At 28.9% G+C, this 27,631-nt stretch overlaps 1 protein-coding gene across 1 annotated transcript in view; it reads right to left on the reverse strand.

Moving 5' to 3' along the window:
* Window positions 1-27,631, reverse strand: part of LOC107453545 (orexin receptor type 2-like) — a 102,068-nt gene that overhangs the window by 17,841 nt on the left and 56,596 nt on the right. Inside the window, exon 2 of the mRNA XM_043048897.3 lies at window positions 6,986-7,419. Within this exon, the coding sequence (XP_042904831.2) occupies window positions 6,986-7,411 (426 nt within the window). The 5' untranslated portion in view covers window positions 7,412-7,419. The remainder of the gene's footprint in view (window positions 1-6,985; window positions 7,420-27,631) is intronic.

Raw genomic sequence — 27,631 nt, forward strand, 5'->3', positions numbered from 1 at the left:
TTTGTGCACCTTTCCTGTGAGATTTATTTTTTTATTTTTTTTCCGCTTAGAATGAATAAATAAACAGTTGTCAAACATTTCATATTGTTAGTTTGAATCGATACCTAACCTTCAAAACCTTTAAAAAAAAGCCTTCTTCAAAACCTTTTTTCCTAACCTACAAAATCAAAAGCCAATATACAAACTTAATTTAAAATTGTTTTAAAACTTCACATGTACTTTTTAAAACAAATATAGTGATTTAAAAACAAAAATATACACAATCTACGAAAAAAAAATATTTCTTTAAAATTTATAACTATTTCTTACGAGATACTCACAACAAAAGAGTTTTATTAAATATTTTTCCCCTAAGTACCAAACATTTTTTTAAAAGAAAACATGTCATAAAAATAACAATTTTAAGAAAGACATTTATTGTAATGAAGTTTTCCTGGCATAATGATCACCAGGATGGAAAGCTAATCCAAACTGAAAGGAACACGGAATTTTCTTTTTCAGATTTCCAAACAACAAAAGATGTTATTTCGTTTTCGGATTTCATATAAAAGATTGTCCATCAAATAAGTTGCTTAATCAGATTACAAACAAATAAATGCAGTGGAAGGAATCGGAGGTTCCTTTTTTGTTTCAGTCCCAAATTGATTAATAAATAAACAGTTGCTAAACTTTCTGTATTAGATTTTGTTTTCTCAAATATATGATATGGAAGCATAATCTACGGTGTAATAAATTAATTTTTTTTTGTTCGCAAATCGCAGCGTAACAAATGATTATTCTAGAGGAGAAAGACAATAAAAATCTTTTATATAATTTAGGCGGAAGAAGTTTGTGATTTGGAAATAAGGATGGTTAAGTGCATGTTATTATTGCTGCAGCCTCAATACTGTTTTAATTAATATCACTACCTCTGGGAGTATCGATCCAGGAGTTTCCTTGTCTTCTGGATTGGTTCAAAATTACAAGGCTACGGCGTTGAACATTAGCAGTCGTAAACTCAAAAATTGAGTCGGCTGTTCAACGGCGGTCATAAAATAAAATAAAATGAAATAAAATACTGTTTTAATAGGCAGGGATAGCCTGGTCGGTCGGGCGTTGGGCCCATGTCCAAGAGTTCGTGGGTTTGATCCCAGCCGACCGAAGACTCCCAGTGTTGTAAACGGTGACTGATGCACGTTAAATCTGTCGAGTTGCAAAGTCCTCCATGTTCCCGTAACAAATCAATACCTTTGAGGGTACTGATCCAGGAGTTTCCTTGTCTTCTGGATTGGATTCAAAATTACAAGGCTACGGAGTTGAACATTACTAGTCGTAAACCCAAAAATTGGATCTGCTGTTAACATTATTGCATAATATTGCGGATATTGAACCGTCTTAAACTCTATTGATTGCAACGTTGCGAATTGTAAACCTCAGAAATTTTGCACGAAATTTTCATGATATGCTCAAAGTATCAAGGTATTATGATAGTACAGTGGTCAGAAATTTATTTATAATACTTTAAATTTATTCTCCTAAAAAATCATTATTCATGTTTAGATACCTATTTTAATTTTTTTATAACCCATGTTGAGCAGTTGACCCAATTCTGAGTTCATGGCCATCAGTGTTCAACTTCGTAGCCTTGTAATTTTGAACGCAACCCAGATGACAGGGAAACTCAAGGATCGTTGATACATTGGGATAAACTAGCCTTCCTGGAGGACTTTTTGATCGAACTAACCCGCAATTGCGTAGCATGGAGAGTAAAACAACGAAAACCTTTCATGGCGAGTCCGACCGCCAAGGGATTCTAACTCATGATCCGTCTACTACTAAGGATATTTTACGTCTGCACTGTTGTCAGTGCGTACCAACAGCAGAATTCGTATCACCCAATAACCGCTGGGATTCGAACCCGGGTCAGCTCATTGGAAGGCGAATGATCTATCCTCTGATTCTTCATGGTTGTTATATCTATTAATAAAAATTAAAATTAAAAGATTTTGATACTGTCTAGCGACCAGTCGTAGTATTTTTAGTAGTGGCAAGTTTCTAAGACACGCTGCCACTTTTTCAAAAATTGAAAATAGGATTTATATTTCTTTATTTCTATAAATATAGTTTATGTTTCCTTTGAAGCCTTTTTGAAAGTATACTAAACATTACAAGATACATTTCTAAAATCTTGAAAAAAGTTAAGAAACAATTGTACAATATTGTAATTTTCTGAATATTATAAAATATTCAAGGATTACATATTTATTAAAAAAAATAATAATAAAATGCACATGGGGTGCATTTTTAAAGAAAAAAGTTATGATCAGGTGGCAGCTGAAAAACAAGTTCTTTTATCGAATTTGTTTTGTATTTATTGGTTCCGTGGCCTGTAGAAACCATTAATTTTACTCTATAGCTTTTAATATTTAAATACGTTAAAGATATTAATATGCGTACCTTATTGTTTTTGCTAATTTAATCTGAATTTTCAGTATATGTAGTATATGATATGCAGTTCCAATAACACAACTTTAATATGAACTGTAATACCACAACATTTAGACAAAATGTCACATGAGGAAAAAAAATTCAAGTAAAATTACCATGCTGTATAATAATGACATTCCCAGTAAAAAAGAAAAAAGAAAAACCATAATTCTAGTTGCTAAAATCAAAATATACGTTATTTAAACCTTTCATTTGTTAATTATTTGGTCGGTATGGTAACAATTTATCAGAAAGTCTGGTTTTCAAAATTATAGTCCAAGGTCAAGAAAACTGAGATGGGCACAGTAGGCCTTGGCCCCATATGGGCTGTCACGCCACTGAGTTTAGTTTAGTTAACTTAAAATAAATTTTCATGGTAAGTGAAATAGTAAAGTAATGTTTTTTAAATATACTTACATAAAGTACATAAGTACATATTTACGTAGATAACATACTTGCATGCTTACCTAACATACTTACATAACCTACAGTATATTTACTTAAAGTTTTACATAAATTATTATTTCTTTCTTAAATTTTAAGGCTTAAGTTGAAATTAACTTTTTATTGGGCACTTACTATGAAAACTGAAAGTGAAACATGAAATATTAACATGACACATAAAATTAATTAAATTAAAAAACACACTTAGAAATGTTTAATATAAGATGAAAATCATTTCCTTTCTGAAATGTTATTTTAAAATTAGTATTGGAAAACTCAAAGAAGTTTTATAGACTAACAGTAGGGGAGAGTGGGGTCAATTGTAACAGGGTACGATTGTAACAGAGCAAATATTTCGAGTGTCGGTTCTAGATTTGGTTCCTAGGTGGCGAACAAGGTGTATTTAATAAATCTACATGTACACCCCTGCTGGCAACCATTTTTATGTACTTTTGAAAGAGTTACATCACAAAAGATATTTTCACGCTACGTAAGTACTTTTTTTGGTATTAGAATATTATATTGTAACAAAGTAATTTTGTTTAAACAAATAAAAATTATTAACCGAATATGTAAGTGGACACCTTAATTGACATTTTGAAAAAAAAAGATTAGTTTTGTTAATTAACTAGCATTATTTTTAACAAATTTTTAACAATAAGTAAAGGGACGATTGTAACAGCTGAAAATAAATAATTTTATGTTTACAAACCATTACTTAACTCTTTAAGAACCACCAATAGTTTCCTATATCATTTATATTATGTTGCATGTGCATTATTTCATTTGTCACCCTTCACAGCATAAATTAAAATTTTTAACCCCTTAAAGTTTAACCCTTTAGGTCTCTGCTCATCATTATTTTGACTCCTAAAATATCATTACTATTTTGATCAATAAAAAAATATATCACAACTATGATAATATGTATAATTAACTATGTCTTAGTTGAATTTATGAACTGTTACAATTGACCCCGTAAGTGGGGACAATTGTAACAAGTGCACGACTGTCAAAAATTTTTAATAACTGATATAATAATATTTAAAATAAGGTTTTTTTTTTCTAGTAGAGGATAGTCTACTTTACTCGTCTGTCAATTAATACTAATAATATATTGGAATTTTTGTCAGTAAAAAATAGTTAAGTAAAAAATGTTACAATTGACCCCACTCTCCCCTACTTAAAAGCAATGCAGTGGACTGCTCCGTAAACCAAAATATATTTATGCAAGATCGATTGCCAATTTGAAATTACGCTATGAGAGATGATCTTGGCATGGACCTCTAAACTGCTCATTCATATTTTGAGGCATCCTTAAATGCTAAATTGACAGTAGAATTTAGAGGATTTAATTTTTAAATATTTGATTTTGTTTCGAGTTTCCAGTGCGTGTGACCAGAGAAAAACGGTTATAAATGTTAAACGCTTGCACGGAATGAAAAAAATTTTGTTTTTATTATTCTTTGATGATTGAAGTACTAAAGCAAGATGTATCAAGTTAATAACAATTCTGCATGATTTTTTGTTTGCAATTGCAAAATTTGTGCATCAACCTTAGCACAGGAAAGAAAGTGATAAGACGGACATTTATAATGATACTTGCATTCTAAAAAGTAAATGGGAAATTGTAATTTATTTTTTATAAAAATGTAAGTAAAGAACACAAGACGAGGAGATTGTATGAATTTGCTGCTTACCCAGTAGTACTAAGCTTTCAAACTTCTAAAAATTTCACATGACTCATGTCAGCGAGATCAAGATATGAAAAACTATTTTCTTTACTGAATGCATACCTCGTTTCTTACCATGTTTCTGACTTTATAGGAACGCCAACAATCTTGATAAATTTTACCGAAGCGCTTTGGTAACGATTTTTGTAAAATTAATAATTAAATATGGTCTTATAATATGTGATAAAATTTTGAAAATGTGGTAAGGTTTGGTAATTTTATCATGATATCATAGGGAATTTTATACGGTTAAATTTAATTTTCAGTTTTGTATTTTCTTCTAAATGTAAGATAATAAGAATTATAGTATTCAAAACCAGAATTTCCGAAAAGCCATTATTTTAGGAATGGTAAAACTACCAAAAAAATAGTTTAAATACCGCATATTTCGGTTTTATTAACAAGATTTAAGGTTTCAAAAAATGTCAGTACGGTAATCTTAGTAGAAAACTTTTCTGCGTAAACTTTGATAGTGTAACTTCTGTTAGCTAAATTTTTTATTATACCTATTTTATCGAAAGTGATGTTAAATAATACACCTACAGTGGTATTAAAAGTTGAAAATTAGTTATTCTTAAGCTAGTCATAAAATTTGGCGCTTATCAATTCTTTCCAGTTTTTTCAATAGTTTAATTATTAGTATAGGTAGTAGTAGTATATGCAACCCTGAGGACCCTATATATCCCAGAGGATTATCCGACGACACTTTTGCAATCCTCTTCTCTATTTCTATCCTCTGCGGAATTTTTCCAGTTTGGAATTTGTTTCCAGTCTTATACAATAGTCTTATACAATAGCTATTGGTACTTGAGGCTGTAATATCGCTAATCACTTTTGTACAAAAAACCTATTCTTTATTTACACTAGCATAGTATCCTTTATAAATATAAATAATATAAATAAATATAAATAACTTTTTTAATAATTTATAGTAAAACACAGCTTGGTGAAATTATTCAATTTAGAAAATATGATATGGCTCTTTAGTTTGTATGAATATTTAATATTCAGTTTCCATTCTAAAGATAAGTTTTTTTAATAGTAAGGGAAAATAAGAATTTCTGTAAATTTTACATATGTAATGTGTAGTTTGAGAAACTTCTTTGAAAAAAGAAGGAAAACTATCGAATATCCATAGTCATAAGCAAAGAGAAAAATGCCCGTTATTCATTATGGTTCTGAAAAAATAGTTTTCTTAAACTGAAAAGTTAGGTAATAAAAATAACTCCAATCAACTCCTCAGACTACATTGCTTCACTGTAAAAAATTTCGGATCAAATTTCCAGCGGTCACTTTCTACCGGAACATATTGCGGAACAAAAAGTCTGATATACCGTTATTTTTATAATAATAATTACCGTAAAATCATTGTTTCACTCTATTGAAATCAAAATTACTGTAACAATTACGGTAAAATAGATTTTACGATAAAATATACTTTAGGGATGATACACCCAATGTGCCGGTACTTTATACCATAATTTGATACGGAATTTTTTACAGTGTAGGCAATCCAGAGTTCGATTCTGTAGTGAAAACTACTCGATCATCGTTCCTTGCATGTGAAACTTTATTGCCATTGAAGAAACGTCCAAGAATATCTTGCTCGTTGATCGTTTTGTTATTTTACAATAGACAGGTAAACAATATCAACTAACTTTCATATATTATTATAATATTATAACGGTCGTAGAAGAACAGACCCAATTTTTGGGCTTAAGACTACTAATAATTAACTTAACCCCGCCCCGCCCCCGTAAGGGGGCGTCCGGGGACACTCCGAAAGTTCGAAGTGCGCACAAAGTTCAATCACACAAGCAAACATATTCAAAATTTTCAAATTAGAGTTTTAACAAATGGGTAGAATATTAAATATGAAGTCTAGAAAACAGCTTTACTTAGAAATGAACTAAATACAAGCAAAAATTACACTAATGTTCAACTACTTAGTCTTGTAATTTTGAACCCAATCCAGAAGGCAAGAGAGCTCCTGGATCAAGTAATGAGAGAAATTTGCCTTCGTGGACGACTTTTTTATGGAGCTGACCCGCATTTGCGTTACACGGAGAGGAAGACCATGAGAACGTCCCACGGTTAGCCTGACGGCGAAGGGACTCTAACCCATGATCCGTCTACCACTGGGGATATTTCTTGTCACTACTGTGGTCGGTGCAAGCCGGATGTGGAATTCGTATCGACCATCTATCACCGGGATTCGAACCCGGTTCATCTCATTGGAAGGCGAACTCTCTATCCCCTAAGCCACTACGGCTCTACTTTTTATTATTAACAAAAGAAACGTCTACTAAATATTAGAAAAAAATGTAACAGAAATTACTCACCTGCAAATATAATACAAGTTTACAAGTAACGCTGCCAAAGAACCAGGTTTCTGTTACATCCCAAAGAACAGTCGGTGGGAGGCAGACTAGTATCACCATAAAATCCGCTAAAGCTAAATTTACAATAAAGTAGTTGGTTACTGTCCTCATGGTATGGTTCTTGTAAACAGATACGCATACCAGGGTGTTACCAACTAGTCCCACAATGAACACAATTACGTGCAATGCTATGAGAACCCATTCAGCTGGCGTTGGATAGATGTAATCTTCTATCATTGCCATGTATTCATCGTCTGAGACACAGTACTCGTTGGTGCAGGCCACCGAATCATTTTCCCGGAAGGAGACATTCGAATTTTCTGGAGATTCATAGGTCATGTCCAGAATCTCATACGTAGGAGAGGATGCTTGATTGAGATCGTGCATGACGTATCCTGAAAAAGTTTTGACGAAATTAATTATATATTAATTATATAGTTGGAAATTAATTATATATAATAATTATATAGTTGGAAATTAATTATATATTAATTATATAGTTGGAAATTAATTATATATTAATTATACAGTTGGAAATTGAGTACATATTAATTATATAATTGGAATGATAGTAATTTTAGAAAAATTACTTTAAGAATATTGAATAAAATACTTATTAAATTTATATTGATACGCTTTCGTAACCTATTTTTATTTCACACAAAAAGATTTTTATTTAATTTAAATAAGCAATGGATTAAGATATTATATATTAAACAAATTTGGGGCTACATATTCTTCTCCGTGAACTTGTAACCACTCATTTAACCTTGAAGACATGAACGCTTATGGTAAAGTATTAGTTTAAATATACCTACGTGAAACGCTATTCCATTAAGCTGTAACGCATAGAGAGAGAAAAAAATTTCTGGTTAATTGTCATTACTCTATTTTACGGTTATGGCTTTTCTGGTAAAAGAAAAATTATAACTCATCAAATAAAACCAAAATATATGGTATTTAAACCATTTATTTGGTACTTTTTACAGCTCATATGGTCGGTTTGCCGAGAGATTTGTCTTTCAATATTCTGATTCGTATTACCACACATTTAGTGAGAAAAGACAAAACTGAGAAGAACATTTGAGTCGCTCAGAAGCCAATGCGTTTAAGTCCAAAACACAACAATTGAGAAAATTAATGTTTTTTGATACATTAGTTTTTAAAATTCTTGGTTTATTAATTTAATTAGAAAAGTGTATAAAGTCATTTTTCGAGGTATAAACTCTGCAAAAAGACAAGCTATGTACAGGATGTGTAAATAAAAACGTAAGTATTTATTGAAATAATGACAGCATCTTAAAAAGTTTAGGACTTAAACCTTTTGGCAGCTGAAAAAGATAAGAAATTTATGTCTACTAGTCTACTAGTATAAACGAACTTTTATTTTTCATCACTAGATACAGTGACTAATAGAAAATAAACTGTTGGATTATTTCAAAAATTGTTTTTTACTTCAAAACTAGAGTGACACTTTACTTTGTTTTAGGAAATGAAAAAAAAAAAAAAAAAAAAACAGAAAAATACCACATTTTAAAAAAATACTACGAAAAATACCATACCCCTTTTTTTTGTGAGAAAATACTACCGTAGTATTAAAAATACTACGTCTGGCAACCCTGTTACTATGAATTTCTTGTTTTTCAGTGTTACCAGCAAATATCGAAAGAGGAAGAAGAATTTAATTTTTATTTCAAAGTTTATGTAAGAAAATATTGATAAAAGGTGGACTTATTCACAATGGCTTCTGAAATTATTATACAATATATTCAGAAGCTATTAAAAAAAGGGCTGTCTAACCTAGAAGAAAGTAACCAACGAGTAAATCCTTTAATAACTAAGAAGATTATTATTTATTTCATCAAAATTTCCAAAAATCAGAAAATATCAAGAAATGGACTTAACCGCATTGGCTTCTGAGCTGCTCATTTAACCAAATAAATGGTTTTTGTGCCATGTTCTAGTGTAGGGATAAAATCCCCAAATTTTATCACACATTATAAAACCATATTTTATTGTTTATTGTATAAAAATCAATACCAAAGCCCTTTGGTGAAAAATACCTCAGTAACTTTTTGGTGTTCCCATAGAATCAGAAAAAAGGTTACATTTTAGTGTATTCTGGTAATTCGGACCATATTGTTTTCTCAGTAAATAAGCGAGCGACGAAGATCTTATATAATTAATAGATTTGGAGCTACGTATTTATTTCCTTAACTTTGTAACTATACTCATTTAACTTTGTAGACAAGAATGCTAATCTCACTGCATTAGTTTAAATACACCTACGTAGAGTGCTATACCAGTCAAGGATTTGAATTTAATCACAGAAAACTTATAATTTAATGCAAAATATGCAGGGCCTTTTCAAAACTACTAAGCGGATTTCATGTTTAAAAAAAGAATTCTAAGCGAAACGAAAAGCAAACACTAAATGAGACATAGCCTCCCATAATTAATTTATTCAAAAATCAGTTTTAAACATTAAATAAATTTCTACACGAGATGAACATGAAGCATGAATATAACCGAACATGAAAAACACTTAGATGTTTCAGTAATTGTAGACCAACTTTCAGTATTTGGTGTTACAAATAATATTTCAAAAGCACTATCTTCGCTATTTTAATTAACAGTATTTAAATTCAAATTCTTTACGTTTACGTTTTGCAGTAATATGTTTTTTCTCTTTCAAAATTTGAAGTGCCTGTTTCAAATACGCTTCTATGACATCTAAAACACAACATAATTAGATATTTAATTAATTGCATTATAAAATACTTGGCCGCAATATAAACCTTTAGCAATTACATTTCTGAGGCATACAAGATATTAAATTAGAAACTATCTTAAATGTCGTTCAGATAAAGCAATGACGCCAAATTTAATTAACATTCCATTAAATTTATTCGCCTTAATGTAGATCAACTCATTATTTTTCTTCTTTGTAATATTTATAGAATTACGTATACTTAAATATTTCTTCTTATTTAATTTTTTCTGGCAATACCAAGAAAATTCTATTAAATTACTTCCGCGAAATAAACTAACATTAAATTTGCTTCCCCTTTAAATATACGAATGTTTGCAAACTAATAAATCTAAATATGGTAACTCACGCCAAGAAATTGCATTCCTGTTCATTGAAAAATAAAATTTCTTCTATAATTTCCTGTTCTAAAAGGTCGTTCATGTCTAAACAGAGAATTATGCCAGAGCCTTGGATCTTAACATGTATTTGTGCTCTAATCTGCCTAAGTAGTTCGACAAAAATAACGTAGGAGATGTAATCCGAAGTATTACGTCCTTTTTTTTCCCTTTCTCTTTTCTTTACCAAAACTCAAATAATTTTCTTTTGCGTATTCTCAAGTAAGATTAATCTTCTATCTTGATTGAAAAAAATTTTAGTTAATGATTGTTTTTGAGTTTTAGTGATTTGGAAGAAAATTATGAGAAAAGTTAAAATTCGAAAATGCAAAAATTTTTTCTTGATATCAATCGGGCATTTTATGTGAATGAATGTTTAATTAAGGAAAAGTACGAGGAAAAAATTCCGATAAAATTACGATACTGTTTGATTATTTCACTAACCAGAATTATGTGTATAAAAAACCAACAATTCTGGTTCATAAGAAAATATGCTGTTTTTAAGCCATTCAATTTATATTTTTTCTGTTTATATGGTAATGGTTTACTGAAAATTTCGGTTTTCAGAATTATCGATTTTATTTCCAAATATTTAGTTAAAAAAACTTAAAAGTAAATTTAACCAAACTATTTCACTTCACTATTACCAAATTTCATCAAATATTATAAAACCATATCTTACTGTTTATTTTCCAAAATCATAAAGCCGAACGGTAAAAATTTCCTGAACTTTTTGGTGCTCTCATGGAGACAGAAACACGGTAAATGTAGCCATATTCTGGTTTTTTTTACCATACTTTTTCCTCAATGTAGACAAGCGATTGCCAAACTTTTGAGTGTCTCTTGGAGACCACCAAAAAATATTTAGTCTTACGGACCAGCTCTTCAGTTATCAACAAGATATCCATGGTGTCAAGTTCTCAAATGACAAAACTCAATAAAATTTATATATAATATGAGGACCATAGATGCGAAAGAATAATCAAACGAGAATAATGATTAATTGAATTTTACTTAATAATTACAATAAAGGTTATAATTATTCAATTAGTGTAACATCACATGAGCGGGACGGCGGGAAATTCGCTTGACACTATTAAAGTAACAATCGTAACTAACAATATCTTCGCGGAGGTAAACAATTACTACACCCATTCCCTACCAGTGGTCCACGTGGTATCAGTGGTCTTGGTAACCGCTGTTGCTGTTGACGTATGCCAGTTTAGGCAGAGGGGTGCGATTGTTCTTGTTTTCCAGTGGCGCCATCTATGGACAAGAATACGACTTCTGCCACACCATACGTCTCACCAGTTTGTAGGGCGAACCCATTCATACATCCATTCATTCATCCACAGATCGTAATTTTGACATGAATCAGAGAACGATCGATCTCCAATCCAGTACCCCCAGAGGTATTGATTTGTTATGGGAATATGGAGGACTTTTGCGACTCGACAGATTTAACGTGCATCAGTCACTTTACTACATGGGGAGTCTTCGGCCTGTGGGGTTCGAACCCACGAACTCTCGGACATGGGCCCAGCGCCCTACCGACCAGGCTATCCCGGCCTTTGGTAACCTCTCTACTAGACTAATGAGAGAAAAAAACTGGTAGGTGGAAAACTATTGCAAAGAGTAATTTCAAAAAAAGGAAAATTTTAAGATCGCTGTGTTCTAATGATAAAATACTGAAAATTTACATCTTCGTATTTCTTCTAAAATTTATGCATTTGCTTCAAATTTTGAATAAATTACCTGGATTTGTTATAGGATAATTTCTAATTGATTTTCGTATAAGATTGTGCTATAAGATGTAAATTGTTTACAGTGTATAAAACAAGGAAGTAAAGAAACAGTAAAATAAGAAACTTTAAGTTAGATAACAGATAATAATAAATAGACTAACATTAAAGTTGAAATAAAATGTGATAGGAGTCGGAAAAGTAGAGAGAAAAAATGTTACAAAAAGATAAGAGTAAGGAGAGAAAAGTAAAGTTATTTACTTGAATGAAAGTAATATCTTAAATCTTCACTGAAAGCAAAAGAAAATCATTTTAAATCTCGATTAGAAAAGAAAAACTCAGTTTTTGCTAATGGATTTGAAAAAAGTTTATAAATGGCAAAGCCGCTTTCATTGCGTTTACGAGAAAAGCTATATCACGCATAAAATGTTATCATATTTAAAATGTCGTAGATAATTTTTTTTAAATCTGGACATAGTTCGAAACGCGTGTTTACTAAAATGGACAAAGCTCAAAATGCGTATTCACGAAAATAATATAAAACTCAAAATAAGTGTTTACGGAAATCAAATGCGTGGTTTCGAAAATGAACACAGTTCTTAATGCATGTCAATAAAAACGGACATAGCTCAAAATGCGTGTTCGCGAAAACGGATAAAGCAAAAAATGCGCCTTTTCAGTTCTGACAACTAAACAGATTACTAGTTTCAACAACGTTTATCAACTAAACGGAGAATTGCATGCTTACGCTTCCTTTACTTATTTAAACACTAATCGTAATCATTACTGGGCAAAGTTCCAAACTAACAAGGGAAACTAGGGAAGTGTGACTCGCCAATTTTGAAATAAACTAGTGGGATGTATGCCTTATGAGGTATAATTTTAGGGGGCAACATTCGTTTCGGTCCATAGAAGGTCCTATGAGAGATAAAAAATAATTTAATATATAGAAAAATCGGTATTTTATTACTTGTTGTTGCTGTAGTTCATTTACGTCGCACTAGAGCTGCACAATGGGATATTGGCGATGCTCTGGGAAACATCTCTGAGGATGATCCGAAGACATGCCATCACAATTTTGATCCTCTGCAGATAGGATGGCACCCCCGCTTCGGTAGCCCGACGACCTCCACGCGAAGTCGAGCATTTTATTACTTCAATGCAGACTATTAGTTATTGTAATTGTCTCATACTCCAATTAATTTGTAATTAATTGGTTAGTTAATCACTTTTCTAATTAATAAATTAATTGACAAATTTATTAATTAATTATTAATTAAGTAATTATTAATTAAGTAATTATTAATTAATTAATATTTAATTATGTAATTATTAATTATTTAATTAATTGATTTGCAATTACATATTCCAATTAATTTAGAAAAAAAATTTTTAAAAATTTTAAAAAGTTTGATGTCAATTTTTTTTTAAATTAACCTAACAGGTTTTTCTGAAAAACTACAGATATATAAAATTTTCGAAATCAATTTTGACAATAAATATGCATCATATAGTACGTGAAAGTACCACAAAATTAATTGGAGTATGAGATAATTACAATGACTTATAGACTGCATTGAAGTAATAAAATACCGATTTTTCTATATATTGAATTATTTTTTATCTCTCACAGGACCTTCTATGGGCCGAAACGAATGTTACCCCCTAAAATTATTCCTCATAAGGCATACATCCCACTAGTTTATTTCAAAATTGGCGAGTCACACTTCCCTAGTTTCCCTTGTAAGTATATTACAGATGTATTTTTTCGGGTGATGTCTTCATATATTCGGAATTCTAAACAATAAAGTGAATTTTAAATCTCTAAATTCCTTAATTTAAGTTTACAACCCCACTATTATGAATTTATAGCACTTGTAGCAACCTTGTAAAAATGAATGTGGTCTCTTAAGACACATTTAGTAAAATATACCAATGATTTAAACCATTATGAATTTATTTACATTCATTAGCTTGTAATTTTTTTTAAGAAAAATATTCAAAAAAGATGCACATATGCATTTTCAGCTACGTCCGTTTTTACAAACACGGATTTTTAGCTTTCTAAATTTTCCTAAACGCGCATTTTTAGCTCCGTCTATTTTCATAAACAAGCGTTTAGAGATATGCCCAGATTTAAAAGCTCACCAACATTTCTGTTTCATTAAAATAAAACAGTCTTACGAAACGACACTTAGGAAAAACTAGGTGTGAGGATGAACCTTTATGGTAAAAAATATAAATAAGTATAAAAAAAGTAATGAAAAGTTACATAAAAGTAAGAACTGCAACGAAAGAAACAGAAAAAATTATTAAATAACAGTAAAATTAGAGAAATAACAGTAAAATTTGAGAAATAACACTAAAATTAGAGACATAACACTAAAATAAAAAAAAAATCTTAAGTCAAACTAGACTTTGAAAAGTAAAATAACGTTAAAGTAAGGAAAAAAACAAAATAATTGAAACTAAGAAAAATGTTAAAAACAAAGTAGGATAACGTTCTTGAGAGCAAACCACAAAAATTTAATCGACAGTAAAACACGAAAAGCTAAGTAACAGTAAAATAAGAACCATTTAGCGAGAAAAGTTAGCAAACATTGTTTAATTTATTTACTAGCCGCCACGTTAAAGGTTTTCACAAATAAAGTTTTTTAAAACATAGCAGGAAACTATGAAAGCAAATCATGAAACTTCAATATTAAAATCTAAATGCTTACCTGCAAACTGAAACTTTCTGAAAATAACTAATTACATTTAATAAAAACTGTTAAAATAAAGAATAGAAAAACCAAAGAGATCCAAGGTAAGTGTGATCGTTCCTTCAAAAGCAATTAAATTCCTATTTTATATATTATATAGCTACAACGCTTAAGAAAAAAAAACTAAAATGCTAAATACATGAAAAGAACACGAAAACGAATTAATTTTTTATGGTATTAATTTCTATTTCTATATAATTTTTTATGGTATCAATTTCTATTTCTATATCGCTACAAAAATTATCGTCGTCGCTTAAGAAAAAAAAATAGAGCGTGGAAAGAAGAAGAAAAACTTATTATTACAATTATGAACAGCGACACATATATCAAAGCAAAGCGTTCTATTTACGTATCGAATATGTTGCCACATTTTTAATACAAAATTTAAACTTTTCTCCACTTTGATAAATGTAAACTAATGTGAACCTTACAATTAAATTATTTATTCCTTCGTATATTATTGGTTTAAGTTGTCGAAAATTAATATTTCAATTGTAAGGTTCGCATTAGTATACATTTATAAGAGTGGAGAAAAGTATATGCATTTTTTGATAGTTTTTTGAATATGGCTCTTTGAAGACGGAAAAGCATAGATTTTCTTACAAAATGACTGATAACTAAAAAACTAATCCAAATTTTTGAAAAAGAAAAAAAATACTTCTTTATTATGTCAAAACACAATTATGTGCCGAGTTTCGTGCCTGGGCGAGGCTTCTAGGGCGATATATTGTGATTACAGACAGACAAACAGACACACACACAGCCGCGTTTATTATTATGTATAGATTCAAATATAAACCAGTCATAAATAAAGAATAGGAAAGAATGGTTACGAAAGGTGAGTAAAGTTGTATTTGTCATCTCGAATTGAAACAATATCTAAACTAATTTATAATTACAGCCAAGGGAAGCTGAGATTCGAATTTTAATTAGAAAATATACATTCAATATGCATCTGTTTCTAACCACGTAGTTTTGGCTAATGCATTTAGAAGTAGTATATAAATGGCAAAACCGCCGTTTATTTTGCTCTTACGACGAAAGATATACCAGGCATAAAATTTTATCGCATTTAATATGTATTCCTTTGTGTGTACAAATATGTCGCGCGAAGTTACCTGAACCACTGAACCGTATGTTGGGCTTTCCAGCAGGGTAACAACGATTTTCAAGATAGGTTGGACAAGATTATTGTTTCATTAAAACAAGTCCGCCTTAAGCTTTACTTGATAAATGCATGGATGTGTCTGTGACAGAAGAGAAGTTGGAAAACTACGACCTCTGGGGAAAACTGGGTGTAAAGATGGACAGATAGGGTAATTATTAGGGAATTTCTGGCACAAAACTTCCTGTCCCAGCTGTCGTGCTCAAACCATTAATTTCGGAGAATATTATGCAATAAATGAGAAACAGAGTTTATTTCAGGATCATATAAGTTATGAGACTTTTAAAGCGTTAATTTTGGTATTATAAACATCCGTACATTTGGAGGGGACTCGAAAATGATTTCGTTGGGAATTTGGGAAATTTTAATGCGATGCGTTTAAGTTAGTTACATTAAAAAATAAAAGATCTTTTATAAAAAAATATGGATGAAATATTTTTTTTAACTTTTTTTTTTATTTTCTTGGAAATGTAATTTCAATAGTCATATGATATATAATATGGACCCAAAAAAACGCTTGTACAGTACTTAAAAAACACGGACCATCCTTAATAACTTTTGATCTAATGACCGGATCTTTACGTTCCAGGACTCAATCTTAATGGCACGAGGGGGTGACCTTAAATGTGCTAATTAATAAGCGTAAGAGATATTTTAAGCTACGAAATCAGACACATAAACCTGCCTTTTTCCGACGTATTCGGATATTTGACTCGCAAAATATGCCGTAATTTGGTTGAAAATGAAATGAAGTTCAAAATGAAGATAAAACAAAGAAAAATTATAGACATATGAAAAAAAAGGGGGGGAATAATAAGTAAAAAAATAACAAACAACAGTTTAAAAAAAAAGGATGAAATTTTATTTAAAAAAAACTGGAAAAAAAAGATATAATCTTTTCATCAGCCCACGCGATTATATCCGCAAAAAAGAGGGCTTTCTGATATTGTATCAATATAGCCAGAGCAAAATATATTAATACAATAGTGTGAGGAGCACTCAAAAAATTTTTTTACTAAAATTACAACAAATAAAATAGAACACGGATATAATCGTGTGGGCTGATGAAGAGATTATATCGTTTTTTGTTTCCAGTTTTTTTAAATAAAATTTCATCCTTTTTTCTTCTTTTTTAAACTGTTGTTTGTTATTTCCTTACTTATTATTCCCCCCCCTTTTCATATATCTATAATTTCTCTTTGTTTTATCTTCCTCTTGAACTTATCTAATGAGTTCTGTTTACTTGCAGCTTATGCGCAATAAATAAAACTTATTGTTTTTCTTAACTTTCTTCGTGTTTTCTTGCTATATATATTTACTATATATATATATATATATATATATATATATATATATATATATATATATATATATATATATATATATATATATATATATATATATATATATATATATATATATATATATATATATATATATATATATATATATATAACTCTAACTTTATTTTTACTCTATCAAGACGATATCAAATAAAATCTTTCCCTTCAAAACTTTCCTAAACTCTTCTACAAAATTCTTATTTCCCTCATATTTCTGTCATATTAAACGGAAGACTATTTTTTCAAATTTTCCCATGAGCGTTCAAAACTTTGAGGGATTTTGAAATATATATTTTTCATTTTTATTTCAGGATTCAAAGCGAATAAAGTTTCTCAAGCACATCTAAAGTAAATGTATGACTTATTTCTTACGATAATTTACTTTATTAAAAATATACATGGTTCCTGTATGTGATTTACGAATTTAATGAGGCCCGAAAGATTCGAAGTTATTTTTTTGGTTAGAAATTACCATTTGGAATTTAATTCTGTACTTAATTTTCGTACAAAAGCAATGCTAAGAATAAGATACTCAAAATTCAAGAGACTTTCTTCGTTTATGACAAACGTTCGCTGTATAACGATCTGAGCTAACATATCGTCAAATGGACGACATTAATATCTACATTTTCTTCTTGGTTTATTTAATTTTAAAATGAAAAGAAAGCTTAAAATAACAAACTCTATTTTCTAAAGGAAATAATTTCATAGTTGAAATGAAAAATTGCATTAGTATTTAAAATGTTTTGCCAATTTCTGGGTACTCATTTTCTTATTTTGATTATTTTAAGATAAATTAACTAAAGAAAATAATTATTTTACGGTTGAATGAATGAATGATTTTGCCGTAAAATCCATTTTTACCAGAACATGTTGTGGAACAAATTTCTAATATTCTGTAATGTTTAGAATAATAATTACTGTAAGTTTTTATTTTATAGTAATAATATATTTTATATATTATGTTTTATTATATATTTTATATTTTTTTTATATTTTATACAATATATTTTATAGTATAATATTACTATAAAATTACAGTATGATATTTTACGATAAAAATAGATTTTACGAATGATGCACCCAAAGTACTTCTACTTTATACTGTAATTTGATACTGAAATTTTTACAGTGTATGTCTGTAGAAGCTCTAAAAAGCAATTTTAAAAGTCCCTGCAGCACGTTAACACGTTGTGAGAAACTAAGAGGTTTTTATATGAGGCATTTCAAAAAAGAATTAAAAACAAAATTCTAAAATTATTTAACTATTATAATCACTGAACCCCCAAATGACTACAACATCACCTCAACATGTTACATAATGACTTGTTATATAATGACTGCAACATGTTATATAATGTCTTGTGACTTATTTCCAGTTATTTCTTTGCTATTTCAGTTCTGTAAAGGTGATAAATTTAAACAATTATCAGTAAAAAATATCTTTGAGATTTTTAGAATTTTTAAATTTTCATTATATCATAAATAAAATATCAGTTGAATTCTCCATTAGTTATCCTCTTATTGTCAGTCATTTTGTTATTCCCGTTATGTAAATTAATTGATTCCTAATAAAAAAATAAAAAGAATTTCGATTGTAAAATAATCCTTCACATTATTAAAATAACAAGTTAATTAGATTAAACTTGTAATCCAATCTGTTATTCATATAGCACTTCATCCCCGTTAATTTAATAAACCTTTAAAATTTCAATACCACGTAAAATTAAAAAATAAATTAACAACGTTCTAATTTTACGTAAATATATTAAATCTCGAAATGTCAAATTCCAGCAACTAATGAATACCTTTGAGATAATAAGAATTTCTAAATTTCATTTTCTTGAACATTTAATAACAGTTATCCTGCAAATCCATAGATATATTTTTAACAAATATTAAAATTTGTTCCCCCAAAAAATCTAAAATATACAGAATTCAATACCGATGTCAATTGATAATATATACTTCATAATAACACATACTCTCTCTGGTAATCTAATTTAATAAATACTCTCCAGCCAAAATTTGCTTTTAGATTTTTAGTCAAATATTTCTAAAATCTTTCATGCTGTTTTTCTCTTTGCTTTATTTTGATTGACACCAATAATAATTCGTAAAAAAATGTTCAAGAAACTTTCAAGGAATACAAAATAGTTTTGAATAATTAATCAATTTCTTTCATTTATAAAGTCGTGTCATGGTATTCATTTATAAAGTCATAACAGATAGTTGAGCTGAAAAGAATAAAAGAAAAGAAAAACAGTATTATCTAGAACTTTCGCTTTCTATTAAGACATATTCTATGCAATTGTTCCTAATAACTTGTAACTAGTCGATTATTCTTCACAATGTTAGATAACAATGTTAGGAACAAGATAAATTGTACCATTTTCTTCCTTTCAAATCTTCGGAAATAGAAATATTAGTTTTATAACACAATTAGAGATAGAAATATTTATGCTAAAAATGTGGCTGAAGTAAGGATTTCTTTGAAAGAATTCAATGTCGTATATCATAGAATATAATCAAACACTTGGATACAAAAAAGAAAAAATATTGGAATTAGCATAGGCTGACAAGTGGTTTTTTTGAAAGATCCAAAATGTTTACCTAAAATACTGGATTGTGTTTAAATGACGATTTTTCGTGGAATTATCTTGTTTGTATTATGTGCAATGTCTTGTATTATTTGGTTAAGTATGAAATACTAAAACTAATTAAACTAGACATTGTGTTCTTTGACAAATGTTCAGAAGGCCAAGTATGATAGCATGGTTTGGGGAATAAAAATAACAAAAATAAAGAGAAACTAACATATTGTTTTTTTATTCTCTTTCTTTTATTTAAGAGATAATCTTGTTTTCACAATCAAGAAAAATAAAGTTTTCTTTATTCAATGAAACAGTTTTTCTGCGAAACATAAATTTTAGTTTAATTAGTTTATTTTGCAAATATTGGATATATTCGATTAACAAAATATATAAAGTTCGTGATTATCTTTAAATAGTTTCAGTAGAAGGAATACCGGGCAAGAATACAAGAATAAACCAGGGAAATAGAACTTTACTTTAACCGGTCAAAGCCCACCGTCATAATTATACAGCTCACTTTTTCAAAAACATTTTTGATACTATTAAAATCGATCAAGTTTTGTTATTTTTCCTGAAGAATTAATTTTCAATTACTTTAATATAAATTTCTTCCTCCATAATTTAACAATAACTTACGTTTTAGTGGTAAAAACCAAAACTACAGTAATCTCGTAGTTTCTGAAACGAAATGTTGACTAATTTTAGAAAGAAGCCTGTTAGTTTAATGTTATGTATTATACCAATTTTCTAATATAACCACTTTCTGTATGACTGTATTATAAAAAGTCGATATAAAACGGGTTAAAAAACATCAGTTAATTAAACACACACACACACACACACATATATATATATATATATATATATATATATATATATATATATATATATATATATATATATATATATATATATATATATATATATATATATATATATATATATATATATATATATATATATATATATATACGATAAATTCAGTGAAGTTCAATATCCTTGAGATGATATTTAGTTGCCTTATTCCCAAGGAAGAGAAAAAGTGATGAGAAAGATCTAAGTGATTTTTCTTCCGATTAGTCAAGTAGCGATCTGGTAATTATTGGTTAGTTACGTGATTTGTTAGACCGATCTCTCCTATTACTTTTTACGTTGAAAGTTCTCATCGAATCAATTTCTGTATTTCTGAAAGAAGAAAGTAGGTTATAAAGACTACACTTTATTAACAATCAGATTTATTGAAATCACGCTTCTGTTACGCAACATAATAATCCATTAATATTTTATAGTCCTATAATGCAGTTGCTTGTAATATTTCAAAAATTTAATATCTCATTTATTATTATTATTATTATACTAAAAGCGTTTCTACTTTTCTACATTGTCAAATTGCATAATCTTAATTACATAATATAATCATGGTTTTAATCGCAAACGCTGAATGTTTTTGTGGTTGGTATGACTTACGACTGATAGGCAACCAGTCTTTAAATTCTTACCACTTACAGACATTTTGAAAAAAATTAACTTTTAGTAATTATTGCACAGATATTAGTATCAAGAAAATAATTTAAATAGTCTAATAATCGTTTTTATCATTAAAACATTCCAAATATAAGTTATTGTGACTAATCAAAATTTAAATATGCAAATTGTTCATGAAGTATTGTTTCAGCAACTTTCCTCTCTTTAATTATTTTAATTATTATTAATTATAATTATATACAATACTTATAATAAGATATCATTTGCAAATTGAATAATAAACAAACGGTCATCATAGCCAATACAAAATGTGGTTTAGGAAATTCTAAGTTCTTTGAACTGTTTCGAAAGTTATTAAAATCAAATTTTTTAAAAAACTGCAGTTGTCGAAATGAAAACTAAAAATTACAACGTAATCATTTTAATTCTAAATTGTTCTAAATGTCATTCTTGGATTGCAAGGAATGAGATTTTGATAAATCATTCGTTTATTTGCTCCGTATTTCAATATTTATAAAAAGCTATCATTTAGTAAATGGAATCATTGGATTAGTAAGAAAGTAATTTCAGTTTCTTAGTATGGAATTAAGCTGAATGTTATTATACAAAAAGTGAACTTAAATCAGTCAAATATAATACATTTCATTCATAATTCCGCCCTTATAGATTTGGGAAATATCAACAAAAATTTCAAGGAAGTATGATTTGAAGTCATCTTTATAGTTCACATTTTTACCAATTAAAAAGTTTTGTGAATTATAAAGTCGATGATAATCTAATGGTGTGAAGTTGAAAGTAAGTGAGGTTGCGACATCTCTTAACCAAGGTCCAATAATTTCGGACGTATGGCTAAAAATGCCTGAGCCCTCACATTGCATGGTGGAACACCATCCACTTGCGATTTGACAGTTTTGGCCTTTTCTCCTTGATCACTTCTTCAGATTTCTTGAAATTGTTGGCAGTAGACCTCTGAATTATTCATTCGGTTGCTTGAATGCAACGCAAAATACTTTTCATGTTTTTGTTACTTATGCTGCATGCCAATACAAACAAGCCTGCTTATAATCAAGTGAATGAAGGCCGTGGGTGCGTTTCTTGTTTTTTTTCGTGGCGCCATCTATGGTCGAGAATATCATTTTAAATACAAACACGTCACATCTCGTTTTGCTGGGAGGATCTAATTAAACTCCATTCATTCATCCACAGATCGTAATTTTGACCTGAACCAGAGAACGATCAATCTCCAAATCAGTACCCCCAGAGGTATTGAGTTGTTATGAGAACTTGGAAGACTTTGTGACCCAGGCAGATATACGTGCGCCAGTCACTATTTAATAGACGGGGATTCTCCAGCTAGCGAGATTCGAACTCACGTTCTTACGAACAGGAGACCAACGTTCTACCAACCACACTATCCTGGCCCAGGTTCATTATGTTTGAACGATAATTTTTTTCATATTATGTTAATGCGGTTGATCCCTTTTTCTTCGACAAGGAAAATTCGTTTAAAAAAGGATTTTATTACGTTTGAAATATGTATCTCAAATATTAAATAGTTGAGTTTGGTTCATTTCTTTCAATACGAGCAGTACTCAAATATCGAGCTTCTTAACAAGTCTAAAACACATGATTTTCGATTGCAGCGTGTGATGCGTATAACTGTTTTGCTATCACTTGCACTGCTATATGACAATTTGATTCAATTTAGACGGTCATTTTGTCATCATATCCTTCAAAAGTTAGACCGGAGCGTTGTTCATTTTTCAGTGATTAATTTTTCGAAATTAATTTTTCTCGAACTGATTTTTCTAAATCAATTCTGAAACGTGTATTCTCTTAAGCATTCGACACCATAAACTTCATATTGATGGCTCAGGGTATGGAGAGTTCGCCTCTCAATGAGGGTATCCGGGTTCGTTTCCCAGCTATGTCTCGTCGATATGAATTCCACATCCAGCTCGCATCAACCACAGTGCTGACGTAAAATATCTACAGAGGTGGACGGTTCATGGGTTGGAGTCCCCTTGCCATCAGACTAACAGCGGGATGTTTTCGTAGTTTTTCTCTCCATGTAACTCAAATGCGGGTCAGTTCCCATGAAACGTCCTCCACGAAGGCAAAATTTCTTCCAATGCTTGATTCTGGAGTTCTTTTGGCTTCTGGATTGGGTTCAAAGTAACAAGGTTATGGAGTTGAATATTGGTAGTTGTAAACTCAAAAATTGGATCGTCTGTTCAACGACGGTAGTACAGTGAATTGCATATATCTCTTTTTAAGTTTCAGCTGCTTTCTCGCCTTCATGAAAATAAAAAAGTAAAATGCGTTAAAAATTCTTATTTTTGCCCTCTATGTCAAAGCTGACGGCTTTAAACAAAACTCCACGGATATCGTTTTTATTGATACGTAAATGCATCGAACTACAAAATCTCAAGAGGAAAAAAAATTGTAACGTTGACAAAAAAAAATAATTAAAGTAAAATGTGTAGTGTCACTTACTGTTGATAACCGAAATTACTTTCTTATCAACCTAATGATATCGAATGACCGTCTGAGCAATAAAAACGTGAATAAAAAAATACCATTTAGAACATTAATTCTGTTTTAATTAACAATTGAATTAAACCAATCAAGTTATCCTCTCATCAATAAAGCATACATAGCTTCTTCTTTTACTTCTTTTTATCTTTAAGAAATAATTTCACGAATTAATTCTTTTTTCATTTTCTAAGAGTTCTTTGTATTTTTTCATTTCATTTTTTTTTCTGAAATAAATCTTTTAATTAAGAGATTTTTTTGTATATCAATAGTTTGTAAGTTGGAATTTATTGCTGTGAATCTCAATCTTGCTTCCGAAATAATTAGATTACAATAATTAAAAGTTTGTTTCCAGAGATAAACATTGAATTATGCTTTTCCATTAAAATGTTCTGAAAACATATTCAAATCAATGCAAAATGAAGGAAATAATGTGTACAATATTGGGAGTGAAAATTCATCTTGGCAATAGCTAATTTCCTTAACGTCTTTTAACTGCGTGCGAACTCAATTCGACGTGAGAAATTTGATTTCCAACAGCTTTAAAACTTCAAAAAAGAACATTTAAGGACGATAAGCATAATCATATATTAGAGAAATTATTCGCCATTGTCACTCTTCTATTTTTCTTGTGCTTTGGAAAGCTTCCAAAGCGTGAAAAAGAACTATTTGTGTTTACGAAAACACTCCATAACAGCAATTGTTGTTGCATAACTTATTTAAGAGCTTCGCCTTGCTTTAAATACTTGCACGAAAGCTATGCAGATGAATAACAATTTAAGTAAACCACACTTTTTACACACTACGGTATTAGTAAGATATATTTTAAAATAATTACTAACTTGCGTAAAGAATGTGAGTATTTGGTGTAGAAAAGCAATCCATTGATTTTTAATATTTAGTTTTCAATTTTACTTTATTTTCGAACAAATAAATCGGAAAAAAAATTCATACTTAACTTATGACCCATTTGATATAATATTAGCTTATTGTGACTCAAAGTGATGCTGGTACGAAGAGTAAAAAAATCTCAAATTTATGAAAACATCCCAAATTTGATGAAAAAAAGCCTAATTAAACTACTTTTGTGTTTATTCTAATTGTTTGAAAGATTGAAATGTTTTAAAAAAACAATAAAAATGTATTGCTTTTTAAGAAAAAAAAATAATAACAGGGAGCCCCATTCAGGATTATAATTGTACTTTTCAAAATAAATATGTATGTTTTTTGACTATTAAAGAAATTTTTATTAATTGAATTGAATAATTGAATATTATTAAATAATTTATTGAATAATTTAATTATTTGGATGTTTTTTTTGGATGATATTAATTTATTGAATAGCTTTTAAAAAAAAGCCTAATTAGACTTAATACTTTTTTGCTTGAATTGTTTCAAGAACTGAAATATATTAAAAAAACAATAAAAATATTCTACTAAAAAAAATAATAACAAGGAGCCCAGTTAAGGATTATAAATTTACTTTTCAAAATGAACAGATACGTTTCGTGACTATTGAATAACTTTTAATAATTGAATTTAATAATTGAATATTATTAAATAATTTATTGAATAATTTAATTATTTGGAGGATATTTCTTTTGACTAATGAATAGTATTCAAAACAATGAAAAAAATCCTGGATTCGGAAGAAAAAGAAAAAGGGACGAAATTAGGCCAATAACCGCATTTTTCCGATAAATTTTTTTTATGGATTATAAAAACATCACAAAAAGAAAAAAAGAACGGGGGAGCACAATTTAGGATTTTGATTGTACTTTTCAGAATAAACAAATGCGTCTTTTGACCATTGATTAATTTTTTATAATTGAATTGAATAATTGAGCATTGTTAAGTAATTTATTGAATAATTTGATTATTAGAATGATATTTCTTTTAACTACTGAATAGTATTTAAAACAATAAAAAATATCCCTTATTCGGGTGGAAGAAAAAAAAGGGACCAAATTAGGCCAATAACTGTATTTTTCTGATAAACCGTTTTTGTGACTTAATAAAGAAACTTAAAAACTGTAGAACTATTCCAAATTTTAAAGAAAACAAACATATAATTTAAACATACAGTTTATCCACTAGAAAACGTAAGGTTCAAACTACGTTATTTAGTACAATATGCCATGCAGAAGATTGCTCGAAATGTTAAGCGAGTTAAATATTAGTGACAAACGCATTGTTAAAAATTCTAAGTTCGATGACGACAATGAATGGTTTATTCTATAACAGGCTATTCATTTCGTTTGAAATCGTTGATCATTGTAAACAGGTTTAGTGACATACCCTTTCGGACTAGGTATTGTGTTATTTATTGTATAAATGTATTATGTATTTAGAAAATACTTGAAAACGTATAGAATTTTTCCGGTTGATCAAATATTGTTAATTATTTAACACTTTTCTAAATTGTCAATATTTGATTTATAGAAAGCAAGGGCATGCCTTTAAAGCTTATATAAATGTATAAAAAAATTCAGCATATATATGCCATTACAATAAAACTGTGTTATATTATTGCATATTTATTAAAAAATTATACTTGTATAACAGATAAGAAAACTGAAGAAAGTTAAATCTTCATAAAATAATATTTGAGAATATTAACAAATAAAATTGTATAACAATGAAATTGATGATGATTTGACGATGTAAAATTTGAGACAATTTTTTTTGTCCTAAAAATAATACTTTTAGCGTTGTTTGTTGAATACTTGCAAAATGCATAGAAAGGATTAGTAAAATTATTCTACATTTCAAAAATTACAATTCACTAATTTTTGAAAAACTTATAAAAATAGTTTCTTTTATTATTATTTTTATAAAAAAAGTATTTGAGCTAATTTGTCTTAGGATTTTTACTTCAAACTTAGACTTTTTCAGATGGGTTTACTTTAATCCTTTACGGACCATTGTATTATATATGATATAATGAAATTAAATGAAATTTCAAGTTTTTTAATTACATATTTTTTAAATATTTTTTACGAATGCATATTTTTTTACGAATACATATTTTTTTACGAATACATGATAATAATTTTACTGTTACCGTAAAAAAGGTATTAAACAAAATCATATATGTTGTTTAAAATTAAAGAAAATAGAGTTCAGGATTATTTAGGTACATTTTTCCCTGGCGACGCTATCATGCAAACACTAAATATTTACTATTAGTACAGATTAGAGGTTTTTAACCTTTTGCACCAAAGTTTCACATCAATAAGTCCAAAAAATCTAACAGAACACACACCAATCTCAACTGTCCCTCTTATATAATATAATAAAATCGCAGAAATTCATTAGTAAAAGCTATATAGCATTTAATATTAACTTACTCTATTCATTGTTTCTTATGAAATAAAATCAGAATAAGTACATATTTATTTAATTTCTTTCTATTATTCTCTGAAGGAGACACAACATAATTATACTGATATTGTAAACATTTGCAGAATAATGTATTTCAAAAAAAAAAAAAAAAAAATTCTCCCACTACAAACAATATGAAGCATCTCAGACTTAAAATGCAGTTAGTTATTTTTTTTTCGGCTCTAAAGATCTATAAAGGACAGGCAAAAAAATCAAAAGTTTCTTTTGTTTTCTGATGTTTATAATTTGATACTTGCAACTCGAACTTATTTTTTAATCAAGAATCTTACTAAAGCTTTGAACGAAATGCAGAAAAGAACAAGATTTTTTTAGAGCATTTCTAATAATAATTTATTTGAGATAATAAATGTAAGCTGATTTTTTATTTTGATATTTAAAAAAAAAAACAGATTTTTCTTATTATGATTTTTTAAAAACAGATATTCTTAT

This window comes from Parasteatoda tepidariorum, chromosome 1, assembly GCF_982258835.1.
Source record: "Parasteatoda tepidariorum strain Cologne lab strain chromosome 1, Ptep-v5.0, whole genome shotgun sequence".
NCBI lineage: Eukaryota > Metazoa > Arthropoda > Arachnida > Araneae > Theridiidae > Parasteatoda > Parasteatoda tepidariorum.